General features: G+C 52.6%; 2 protein-coding genes across 2 annotated transcripts; both read right to left on the bottom strand.

The window, feature by feature from the left end:
- Positions 1-6,816: 6,816 nt before the first annotated feature.
- On the bottom strand, positions 6,817-8,717 carry Spmip1 (sperm microtubule inner protein 1). Its single transcript, XM_026411662.2, has 2 exons — positions 8,297-8,717; positions 6,817-6,926 (listed from the first exon to the last, which is right to left on the bottom strand). The coding sequence occupies exons 1-2, from the start codon at positions 8,715-8,717 to the stop codon at positions 6,817-6,819; spliced, it is 531 nt and encodes a 176-aa protein (XP_026267447.2).
- A 506-nt stretch (positions 8,718-9,223) lies between these two features.
- On the bottom strand, positions 9,224-11,962 carry Atp6v1f (ATPase H+ transporting V1 subunit F). The gene is made up of 2 exons (XM_026411679.2): positions 11,726-11,962; positions 9,224-9,696 (listed from the first exon to the last, which is right to left on the bottom strand). Exons 1-2 carry the CDS (start codon positions 11,881-11,883, stop codon positions 9,495-9,497), a joined length of 360 nt encoding a protein of 119 aa, XP_026267464.1. The 5' UTR covers positions 11,884-11,962; the 3' UTR covers positions 9,224-9,494.
- Between the last annotated feature and the right edge of the window lie 529 nt (positions 11,963-12,491).

Here is a 12,491-nt window from a genome sequence, read left to right as displayed (position 1 = left end):
TATTAGTCACCTTTCTATTACTATAATGAATACCTGAGCAATTAAAAAGAGAAAAGGTTGCCAGACACAATGTTTCACACCTGCAATTCCAGCTACTTAGGAGGCTGAGACAGGAGGATCACAAGTTCAAGGCCAGAATCAGCAACTTAGTGAAGTCCTGTCTCAAAACATAAAAAGTGCTGGGGATGTAGCTTGATGGTAGAACCCGGGGTTTAATGCCCACTACTGGAAAAAAATTTATTTTGGCACATTGTTCTGGGGGTTCACATCTGAAATCGGTGACCCCATGTTTTGAGCTTCTGGTAAGAGCACTGGATCTAAAAGGTGGGGAATGTGTGTCAGAGCCAACTGCATGCTGGGCCTGGTCCCTCCCAACGTGAGCTGGGAAACAGGAGGAAGCAGAATTCCCCCAACCCCATCAAAGGTACACCTAAGGCCCTCCCAGGAGGTCCTATAGGTCCACAGCACCTCCCACTAGTGATCCTGGCGACTAAGCCTTGTACACACAGGCCTTTGAGGAACATTCAACATCCCAGCTTTAGCCCAGATAGCCTCCTGCATTCAGTCCCTCTCATTATAACTTATACAAATGGTTTCCTCATCTGTAACATGACAGCAATGTGTATATGTGTGTGTGTGTGTGAGTGTGTGTGTGTGTGTGTGTGTGTGTGTCTGTGCGTCTGTGTGCATGTTAGGAGGAGTCCATGGGGTGGCCTGTGGACAGCACTTATCAGTTGATGATGGGCCATTTTTGTGCCTCTTACTGTCACACCTCTTAGTGATGGATGCCTTGCCTCCTGGGAGCCATGTGCCCCCAGAGTGTTTGTCACTGTGGTTGTCTGTCTTCACAGGCAGGGGAAACACTACCACGAGTTAAAGCAAGTTACTCTCTAGAGCCAGTTTCCCTTTCACCCAGGGGCACCCTTCTCCTGAACCACATATCCCAGCTCTTTTTTGTTTTTATTTTGAGACAAGATCTCACTAAGTTGTTGATGATGGCCTCCATCTTACTATCCTCCTGTTTCAGCCTCCCAAGTAGCTGGGATTATAAGCATGTGCCACTGTGCAGCCCTGGATTCAGAGCTTCTTATCTGTAAATTGGGACAATAGCACCTATTCATGGAGCTGCTGAGGAGGTATCCACATGTGCTGCCACCTCTGCCCATCCTAAACACATTTGTACCACATATCACAGTTTGAACGTTCACTGGATGTTAACTTGTATATATGTGAGCCTGATACTCACTGGGGGTTGCAAATGAGCACATGCACACACCTCTTTCTGTCAGGGTCACTCTCTGCACTGTACTCTGCTACCTCCAAGTGGTCTTGGAGTCAGGCCAGAGTCTCTGTAAGGCTCCTATGCCCCAGGCCCTGCTCAGGTGTCAGTCGGCCCTGAATTATTGAGATCAGAGTCTTTGTTTCTCCTTGCTCCTGGTCCTCAGTGCCCAATCCTCCATCTCTCTTCAGGCTCTGATGGCAGAGGCAGAGGAAAGAGGGGGCATCTGCCCTAACCCCTTTCCCATGGCGCAGGCAACTATACCTGGGAGCCCAGGGCTCCCTTGTAGTCCCAAGCAGGCCTTGGCCCTGTACTACCTCATCTTCAGGCACCCTGCAGGCCTAGGCCAGCTCCGGACTGCACTTCGGCAGGTGAGGAGGCCAGATATTGCCAAGGGGTACAGGCAGGAGCCTGATTCTACCTCCCCTCCCATCCCCACCAGGTGCAAGAGGGCCAGGGCTGTCCCCCAGGGATGGAGCTAACCACAGTACTGCTGGAGATGGAGTGGAGCCGGTGGGCCCAGGAGCAGGTAGGGGCTGACCACGGGGGTGGGGGAGGGCTGGCTGGGTGCCCCTCACACTCTGGCTCTCCACCTTCCTGCAGCTCCTCTGGGAATTGGATCTGCTGACTGGAGCAGGGCTGGGCCTCTTCAGGGCCCCTTGGACCCAGTTTGGTGGTTGGAGGGACCAGGCCCAGCGTGCATGGAGCCAGCACAGCCAGGTGAGTAGCAGGATTGGCAGGGGCTTGGAGCAGCTGGTGAGTGGAGAGAGACACTGTGTGACATTGGGGTGGTTGTGGTGTGACCCCCTCAAGGTCACCAAGATGCTTGAGCTTTAGAGACTAACAGCCCTGGATTCAGAGCTCTGCTCTGATGCTCCCTGTGGACTGTGAGCCTCCATTGGCTGTAAAATGTGGACAATGGCAGATCTTTCTCTGAGGACCAGTGAACTCATCCAAACAAGGGGTTTGAACCTCTTGCTACTTATGGGGCCTAGTGTTATTCCATAGCTAACTACTGGCTTGTCAAATCAACTGTGCAGTGACACTGGGGAGACTGTCCACGTGACTGTGTGAGGGAGAACTGTGCCTGGAAGGGTCCCTGAGAGCAGAGGCACTGGTGTCTAGGGTGGCACTAAGACAAACACACTGAGCAGCCCCTGCTGAGTGGGGGGCTCCCTCCAGGGCTAGAGCTGTGCTAACCCTCCAGGAGGGGGATGTTGTGGTGAGGACCCCAGAACAGAGCTAAGAACTGAGGATGTACTTCCCAGTCCCAGCTCAGCCACCAGCTGCCAGAGTAGCTTTGGGCCTGTTGGTAGCCTCTCTGCAGTGGATGGGAAGGGAGAGGGGCCACATAAGGCCACTTATGTGTCCACTTCATGAACACCAGGAGACAAGGATTATGGGGGGCAGGGAGCATCTTAGAGGCTGACTACCACACTAAAGGATGATGCCCTGTGTCCTGAGCTCCCCAAAATTTTCCAGAGTTCCAGGCTGTGGCCTTCATCCCAAACTAGGGATTCCCTGAGCCAGAACCATCAGTTCCCAGAGGGGTAAGTCTTTCTCCCAGGGACTCTGGCACTCCCTTGTTGACATACAAAGTGACCAAGAACCTGGCCTTTTCCCCCTGTCTCCTCCCACAGTCTTGCTCCACAGCCCCTGGAAGGGTAACCTCAGAATTCCAGTTCCAAAATCCAGTGGGTTTAGGGATTAGAGGAGGACACCCTGGACTCAGAGTTTGGGTGTTGGGGTGTTGGGGACTAGGAAGACTGAAGCAAGCTCCCTCCTTTCTCCAGCACCTATGGGGCTGCTGAAGGTGCCTCTGAGGTAGCCCCTGAATCCTGCAGGATGCAGACAGCAGACCCATCATCTGCCGTGGATCTGGGTGAAGCTGGGAGAGATGCAGACCCAAGATGTGGCATACCTACAGAGGCCACACCTGGTATGTTGACAGGACGTGATGGGCAGCCAAGATAGCAGGGAGCCCCTGAAGTTGGAGAAACCAGATTAGATTGGGAGCAGAGAAGTTCTCATCCCAAGTCCAAAGACTTCCATCATTTTTCACTTATTCTGCATCTTGCACCTTTCATTGGGTGCCCAGGGATGGCAAGTCAATTTTATGTGCCAATTCCCTGACTGGCACCAGTTGTCTCAGATGCTGTGCCCGTTAGGGTTTTTAAGCTAAACTGGGGCTCTGTTGAGTGGGCAGGAAATGACCATCACTGACTGCCCAGGGAGAAGGAAGAGGAATAGCAATTCTAGGCCACCTGTTTGCCACCCTTATACCAGGCACTGGGGACATATGGAGAACAATAGATACCTTGAGTCTTTGAGATCAAAGCCCAGTGATAGAGCATGACTCTAAACAGGCAATTAGAATTCAATGGGATGGACACTGTGGGCATGAGCCTGTTAATTTAAAGGAAACAGACTTAAATTATTTGTTAAACAATAATAGCAAAGTCATAAACTTTTAGTTGTCCCATCACACACATGAAAGAAGAGGACTGCCAATGATTCTCTCCTGATTGACAGATAAATTTTTACAAGTATTTTATCTCTTGGGAAGACAGAGATGTCAATTACACTATTACCTGGGAAATAAACTCTAGGAATACAACAGGTGAGCATCTCAGAGACAGGTGTAGGAGGCTGCTTTCACAGTTCTGCAGCAATCATTTCTGAAGTCTCTCCTGAGACTCCTTTGTTCACAAAACCCTTTGAAATTCAGATCTAGTTCCACAGAAACCACACCCCTTTGGTTACTGTTATGAATATTCACAGGTCTCCGCATTGCTTACCAGAGAAAAATGCAATATTCTTGTGAAAGGTTTTTAATACTTATGAAAGCAGGTTCCTTCAATTAGTTTTATGGATGCAGAACATCTCTCCTTCCTCCACAGCTGCAGGAGCAGTGACAGCACATCCCTTTTTTAGATTTCTTTGTTCATTATGAAGACTTGCAGTTTTTTAGGCCAGGCTCTGGCTTAAAATTTTACTTAAGTTTCATTTGATTTTGTTACCAGAAAGAAAAAAAAAAGGAGGGGGGGCTAAGGAGGATTTTAACAACAGGAAAAAGCATGGCACACACAGTGGGTTTCTACTGTGAACCTGAACACACATACCAGGACAAAATGGGGATATCCTTAAGCAGAGGGAGCCCAGGCAAACAGGCCTTTCTCACTCCCAGGCATTGCATAGTGGCCAGCCTTGGCTGGGAGGATGAGGGAGATGGAATTGGCTGTTGGCAGGCACACCTGACAAGCAGATGCATGGCAGGTGATGGAAATAAATGTGGAATAATAAACTGTGACAGCCATGAAGTTCAAGCAGCACTCTCAGGGCTCCATGGTCCTTCATGCACTAGGAGCCCCTTAGGCTTCCAGGTTACAGTTCAGGGGGGAATGTGTGTGAGAAGCTGGGACATGCACAGGGAGTGCTCTCTCAACATTGATCCTTCTCTCTTAGGTCACTTAAAAGAGCTGAACCCTACTACCACTAGCTCTGGGGACTCTGGACCAGGACCCTCTCAGGTTGGGACCGCAGGAATGGAGCTTGCCAGGGAGGAGGCTGCGGGATGCATTGGGGCTGCCTCCTGCAGCCAAATGGAAAAAGGGATCATTGCTGGAGCACCTCTTACACCACATAAAAGGGGTTTAGTAAATTCAGCAATCAGGCAAGGACTAGTCACTGGGGTCTCCAGGCTCTTCTAGGGGAAGGGCCCTGGCTTGGGGATTCCCTCTCAAGCCTGGGCCCAAAGTGCTTTTCATTCCCAGGATCTGGCCCAGAGGGAAGACAGGAGCCAAGAGGAGCCAGCACCAGCGATGCAGAGGCCCCACCTACAGAGCTGGCCAGGGAGAAAGCTGACACAGAAAGCTTCAGAGCCCTCTGTCCTGGCCTTGCAGTGCCTGCCAGCACCCCAAAACACCCCCCAGGGGCTGGGCTCTGGCCTAGGTCAGGAGAGAGAAACTCAGAAACTGCTGAGTTTGCACCCTCTTCAGAGTCAGAGACAGGAGGACCCTATGGGCCAGACAGAAAAGACCCCTCAGGGTCAGCGAGGGAACACCTCCCAGTGGGGGAACAGAGAAGTATCTCAGAGTCAGAGAGAGAAGACATTCCAGGGTCAGAATGGGGAGGCACCCCAGGATGAGAACAAAGAGATTCCTCAAAGAGGAAATAGCCCTAAGTGCCAGAGAAAGGAGATTGGGCAGGGTCAGGAAATGAAAACCCTTCAATCCTGGGAAGCCCCTCTCTCACAAGCATGGGAGGTGACTCAGGGAGAAGCGCCGGTACGGGCTCGGGAAAGGGAGAGTCCAGGCCGCTGGGAAAAAACCACCCAGAGAATGCAGGCCAAGCCCGAAGGCCGGAGTCACAAGGCGGCCGCCGAGGCCGTGATAAAGCCAGGGGCCGCCCGGGATGGGGCGTGGGCTCCTCTCCTGGCCCCCAGGTCCCTGGCCCGACCACAACTCACAGGCCCAGGAGGTGGGATGCTGGCGGCACTAAGCACCGAGGGCTGTGGGCAGCAGGCTACCCAGGGAGGAGGCCACCGTCCCGCGGAGCAGGAGGTGGGTGAGGTGAAGCTCCCGGGCGCGCTCCGGGAGCTTAGGGGCGTTCCTGGGGGACCCAAAGCTTCGAAGGCTGCGTGGCCTGCGCCCCTGGGCGGGGAGAAGGCGCCGGCGAGCGTGAGCGCCGCGCAGCAGGAGATGGCTCTGCAGCGGCTGCTGGAGCTGCATGGCGCGGCCAGGCGGCGACGGCGGCAGGAACGCGAGCAGCAGCGGCTCCGGGTGCGTACCCGCGCGGGGCCGACCTAGTCTCCTGCGGCGGGCAGGCGGGCAGGGCTCCGAGCTGACTGCCGCCTCTCCAGGTCTTGGAACGGCTCCGCATCGCCCGCCACCGCCAAGTTCACCCTCTGGGGCTCCCTTCCATCCCGGCTCAGCTCCCGCCACAGGCAAGAAGAGCCCGGGGTGAAGGTGGCGGGTCCCTCCGAACCTGGCCCCGAGAGCGGCGGAGCGCCGGAGGGGCGGGTGTGTGATGTAGTTGCTACCCTGGCCAGTGACACCAGCTCAGCCATCTGCCTACCTAGGAGGACATGGCCGGGCGGTGGAGCGCCCTGCAGAAGCAGCTAGAACAAGTGCACCTGGAAAGGACCCGGTGGCTGCGGGCGCTCAGGACCAGGTGGGGGGTGGGGGGCAGGGAGCTTTGGGGGGAGTGATAGAGTCCCTTTTCCCTGGCATCTGGATGACAGACCACTGTCTCCCCAGGAATACCCGGAACTTCCAGGAGCTACTGTGGCCCCCTGGCGCTGAGAAGCCTGCATCTGGAGAATAGCGCCCACACTTCCCGATGGCTCTGGGCATTGCTGGGTCTCTGAAGAGATAATTAAGGAGATAGGAGTTAAGGAAAAGGCAAAGACGTCTACCGCCAGGTCAGAAAGGCCTAGAACGCAGCTTCAGGGCCAGGGAAAGCAGACCAGAAACACAAAGCAGCTTCGCCCTACCAGGAGGCCTGTTATTTTTTCTGTGCCTCCCACGGGCTAAAGGTCAGAGGGCCAGATCCCGGGGATCCAGCATTGAAAAGGCCCCATTCTTCCGGAAGAACGACTCTATGTGGCACATCTTGTAGGAGGCCAGTTCTTGCTTTGCTGGGGTACCTTGGGAAAAGATGTCAGAGGCCAGGAATGAGTTCCTGGGGAAGGAACTCAGCACAGAAGCTATCTTGTCTGCATAGCACTAGGACTCTGCCTGTGTTGGATCTACTTTTTGTGAATAAATAAAAAGCTTCTGAGGAGTAGCACTTCAGGAAAATACAGGCTGGATCCTGGCCATTGCACCAGTGGCAACATGACCTGACAGCTGTCAGCCATCATCATCCCCTGCTTCAGGATCCCTTGCCAGCCCTGCTTGTCCCAGGATAGACTGCAGAGAAGGGGCCTTCTACCTCTGCTCCCCTTACTTCTCTCTTAGGGTCCTAAGGGAAATGTGGGAGCTTTTTGGGTAAACTTTCAACTGTGCTGACCACCCACCACCCACCTTTCCTGCACAGGCTCTCAAACAGCTGGGAAAAGATCCAGGACTAAGTGATCTCCCTTGAGATTAGTGGCTCTCAACACCACCCAGCAAACCAGCAGCACTTTTGGAAAACCAAAACTGAGCCGGGGTTAGGGAGCAGACAGCCTTTCTGCCACACCATTTCCACCTATGCCTGACTCCACCCTCAAGTCAGATTTCAGCAACTCCAGTTCTCCAGGTGACCTCACCCCATCTCTGGGCTTTAAGTTACACTTATATTCCAGTAAGCCCTGAATTTACTTCTCCAACTCTGACCTCAATCCTGATGTCCAGACTTTCTCCATTCTGAATGGTACCCCCAAGTAACCCATACTTGCGGTACCATTCACAGCGCAACATCTTCTCCCTTAGATATTTCTCCTTCCAGATATTCCTCCATCCTGATGTCCAGCCTCATTGGCACTTCAAGCCTACCATGGCCAAGCCCATTGTGTCTTCAAGACCCTCCAGCCCTACCCTTTTCCAATCTGGGTGTTGCCATTGGTTTCTCTCTTCCTTTCCCTCCCAGTCAACCCATCCATGTCTCCCTCCCAAACATTCCAAATTGGCTTCAGCTCTACTGCTAATAATCCCTCTATCTGAAGCCACCATCATGTCTTGCCTAGATAACTCAAAATAGATGCCTAATTCACCTGCCAGATCCTATAAATTCCCCTGAAAAGCTATTACTTACAAAAAAAATTATTTTAAAAAGCACTGATCTTCTTAAAACCCTCCTCCAATTAGAATAAAATCCAAACCCCTTTCTTGCCACTTGCTCAGCATTGAGGGCTTCAGAAAGGCCTTTCTGGATAATTCAGTCTAAAGAAACACATGTCCCCCACCACACCCAAGAACTTGTCCTCCCTGGACATTTCCTTGTTGTTTGTAGTCTGACCTTCCATTACAATGTCTGCTCCCTGGCCCATGGCAAGTGCTGTTTGTAATTAATTTCCACAAGGTTGGGGCTCACCCAGCTGCCAGCCATATGTGAAGTTGGTGGTGACGGGGAAGAGGTAGCGCTTCTCTGGCACGTCCAGTTTTCGAGTGTTGAGGTAGTGATAGCGCCCCTGGGAGTCATGGGAGATGCCTTCATACAGCAGAGCCCGAGTTGCAGGCAGTACTGGGTACATTTCTGTCTGAAAAGGAGCCTCAGAGACAGGGCTAGGGGGTTTGGCAGGGACTGCTTTGGGGACAGGTGGCGGTGAGACTTGGGCCTTGGGTGTCAGGGTGGGCAGTTTGAGGGGCAGGCGGGCTGCAGCCTTAGCCTTCTGCTTGGCCCTCACCAATAACCCATACTTGCGGTACCATTCACAGCGCAACATCTTCTCCCTTAGATATTCCTCCTTCCAGAAGTTTTGCCACACTGTGTCCAAGTTGAGCTGCCGTGCCATGGCGCAAGGGAACGAGCAGCTAAGGGGTAAACACAGCAAGCAGAGTTCTTCTGACAGCAGATGGCTCCCTGGGCAGTCACTTGGCAACCAAGCCTCACCTCACACAGGGTAGGGTTCTACTTGCCCTGCCCTCAGTGGACCTCACATGCCTCCCTTCCAGCAACCTGGAAGGTTAAAAACCTTCACCCCAAAACTCCTGTAGGATTAAAACCCAGTCTAGAATTACAGGCTTCCAGGTTTCCTGTGCTTTCTGCTTCTGTCCCTTGGATCAGGCTCCCTCCTCACCCCATGCAGACTGAGGCAGGGGGAACCAGGGACAAGGCTCAGCCATGCCCAGACCCCCTTCCCTGGTCCTCTTTGATCCAGAAAGTTAGTCCTCGTTATAGCCTCCATCCTGGTCCAACTCCTCTGCCTGGCTCTTTGGCAGAACTTTTTCCATCCTTGCCAATCTAATCTCCCCCAGAAGCCTCACCCTACATGTGTTCTTTCCAGCACCCAACCCCATATGAAGAGAAGCGAGAATATTGTTTTAATTTAACATCAATAACGACACCATGTATCAGCACAGGGAAGAAGTAATGGAGAGAGAAGATGGTTGGGCTTCCTGTTCCCTAACCAGCCTGGATTTTAATGGCAGAGCCTACAAACACCTCACCCAGCCTCTCAGTGAAGTGGGGAAGGAGTGGGAATTGAAAACCAGAGGCTTGAAACAAAGGATGGCAAGCCTGGGAGAGGCCTGGCAACAAGCAAGGGGCTACAGGGCTGGGGGGGAGTCCCCTAGCGCAGGTCTTCTGCAGTAAACATGCCCTTGGCCCTGCGCAGGATCGAGTCCTTGGCAGCATCATAGGGGTGCTCCTTGGATGGGATCTCCAGGACAGCTGGAATGGAGCGCTGGTGGGCGTCAAGGGCGTGCCGCACCATCTCTGCGATGTACTGGTTGATGAGGATGATGCCAATGTCATCCCGGTTTAGAAACTGCCTGTGGAGAGAGATGAGATGGGAGTCCAGGGCAGCCCAGGGGGCTGCTGTCTCCCCTACCCAACAGCCCACTCAGGGTTGTGGGGAAATGAAAGTGACCTGGAGGCACAGAGGACAAGAGGGAAAGACTGCTACCCTAAACCCATTCTCAAACCTATCCTTCCTTGAATGAGGCAATTTCATTTAAGAGCTCAGGACCATGTTGGTCAGGGTTGGTTTCTACCTCCCTTGCTCAGAGAGAGAACTGGTAATGAAGATTAGGGTGATGCCAGTGTATTCCATATGCCGCCTTTGTATAGGAAAGGGAGAGGATAAGAATATATGTATCTGCATAGAGATTCCAGAAAGATAAAGAAGAAACTAAGTGGATCTATAGGGGTGGAGGAGGGAGATAAAGAGATACAAGGATTGTGGTGTGATACTCCTTAATTTAGACATTTTAAATATTTTTTTTTTAAATAGGGCTGATGAGGGCTGGGGATGTAGCTCAGTCGGTAAAGTGCTTGCCTCACATGCACAAGGTCCTGGGTTCAAACCCCAGCACCACAAAAAAAATAGGGCTGACGAGACCACTGAAGGCCTAAAGTTCCCCACTGATGAGGGTGGGGGATGAGTCAGAGGGAACACTGGCATGAGCCAAGGACACAGATAGGAAACTCAGCAATGAAGGAATCACACTTTCCAAAAATAAAACTTGCCACTGCAGCCCTCCTTTATTGTGATCATCCTTCTATTCATTCCCTTTTTATTCATTAAAAACTACTGAGCACCTACACTGGGCTAGGCACTGGAGTAGGTTAGACTCCATCTCTGAGATCTCTTATGCCGGAAACATGGGAAATTCTTTTTTGGGGGTGGTACCAGGGATTGAATGTAGGAGTGCTTAACCACTAACCCACATCCCCAGCCCTTTCAATTTTGAGACAGGATTTCACTAAATTGCTGAGGGCCTTGCTAAGTTGCTAAGGCTGACCTAAACTTGAGATCCTCCTGCCTCACCCTCCCCAGTTGCTGGGATTACAGGTGTAAGCCCCCATACCCAGCTGTAAAACTCTTGAAGTGAAATTTGTCCTCCAATGACAACTTGGGTTACTTTACCAAACTGCTTAGAGATCAGCAGACAGCAGCCACCCAGGTCAGGGCCTATTACACACCAGCCAGCAGGAACCAGTCTCAGCCAGCAGTTCTGGGTTGGGCTGTTTAGGGGAAACAGGTGAGTGGTTTCTTCCTGATTCTAGCACAGAAGCCCTGGAGAAGGGTTGACTAAAAGACTAGGAGGCCAGCTTTCTCAATCCTAACCACCAAGACACCTCCTGGATTAAAGGGCATGCCTGCATCCACACTTTGAAGTTGTCATCCTTGACCCAGGGCACAAGTGAGGACTGAAGTATATGGCTAGCAGAATCCAGATGTTCAGCCCACTGGGCTTAGAACAAAGGGAAATTCTAAGGTAGACTGAGAATTGCACAGAGTGTGTACTGGTTTAAGAGAAGCAGAAAGGGCACTGGGTTCCTATTCCAGCTCTGCGGTTCCCTTGGGCATGTGCTTAACTTCTCTAAGCTGCAATTTTCTCACTTACCAGTGGGAATAACCCCTTCCTTACAGGACGATTATGAGCCTCAAAGGGAGATGACTGTACGAGAAAGCGCAAACCCACTCCCTAGGCTCACAGCGAGCGTACGGTTGGAGCATTGCAAGGCCCTAAGTGAAAGTCTGAGACCCCGGAAGAGGCGCTGAGGCTGGCGGTCGCCACCGGCTGGGCGTCCAGACGTCCAGCTATGGCAGGGGCAGGTCATAAACTGTTCCTCCTCTTTCCTGACACACGGTCATGTGAGGGGGAACTCGGTGACCTGAGAGCCCCGCTCATACCGAGTTCCCAAAGAGGACTTGGGGCGCAGAGGCTTCCGCTCCAGGAGGAGTGACCCACATTCCCAACAGGGTCTGACACCTCGGTCCCCGGCCGCCTCCGCCCTCTCCCAGACCCCGCACCAGCAGCAGACGGGCCCGCTCGGCCTCGCAGGGTACCGTACCGGAAAGTATCTTCAATCTCATTGATGGTTGTATCCTTCTCCACCACCAGGAAATTAGGATGGCGGTTCTTGTTAAGCTCCCCTATGCCGCCCAGTAGGAAACCAGTCACCGTGTCCTCGTCACCAATCACCGCGATTAATTTCCCTCTCCCCGCCATCCCCACAGGTAGGTAGAGCTGTCCTGGAGAGCCAGAAGTCAAGGCAGCCCCGCCCCCGCAGCGCGACGTCGAGCCGGCATCGGCCCCTCCCTTCAGACATGCGCAGTTCACCCACACCGCCTCCCGGACATGCGCGTTAGCAGCAACAAGCCTCACCCTGAGTACGCCGCCTGTGCTCTACAGAGAGACCCGTACCAGGGGACTACGATTCCCAGAAGGCTGCACGGCACACTGTTCTCGGGTTCCTTCGTTCCTTCCTTTGCTGGTTCAAACCTAACCCTGTTAGACCCCGAGACCCCAGGGAAGAAAAAGCACTGCTTGGTGTCAAGGGCAAGGTCCGAGTCTGGACCGTGTATGCATGTACGTAACAACTACATGGTTAACAATTACTCAATACATACTTGTTCAGTTAGTAAAGAAATAAACAAGTGGATGATGATACTGTCTGGTAAGATAGAGAGTCAAGAAACAGACAATTACAAAACGTTGTGTTAATTCCTAAAATGTGAGAAGTACATATAAAGCACAGATCCGTGGTAACTAGCCCCCGAGGAGAGAGCCCTCAAAGGACACTTCCCTAAAAAGCTGAGACCTGAAGGACCAGCAGG

This window comes from Urocitellus parryii, chromosome 3 (genome assembly GCF_045843805.1).
Source record: "Urocitellus parryii isolate mUroPar1 chromosome 3, mUroPar1.hap1, whole genome shotgun sequence".
In the NCBI taxonomy this organism is placed as follows: domain Eukaryota; kingdom Metazoa; phylum Chordata; class Mammalia; order Rodentia; family Sciuridae; genus Urocitellus; species Urocitellus parryii.
This window is presented reverse-complemented; position numbering and strand designations above follow the sequence as displayed.

Coding starts and splice junctions, on each gene's coding strand:
- Spmip1 (XM_026411662.2), bottom strand. CDS start 8,717: ATGGCACGGCAGCTCAACTTGGACACAGTGTGGCAAAACTTCTGGAAG. Junction 6,927..8,296: donor CACATATGGCTGGCAGCTGG/GTGAGCCCCAAC, acceptor TCTTTTCCCAAG/GTACCCCAGCAAAGCAAGAA.
- Atp6v1f (XM_026411679.2), bottom strand. CDS start 11,883: ATGGCGGGGAGAGGGAAATTAATCGCGGTGATTGGTGACGAGGACACG. Junction 9,697..11,725: donor GAGATTGAAGATACTTTCCG/GTACGGTACCCT, acceptor CTCTCTCCACAG/GCAGTTTCTAAACCGGGATG.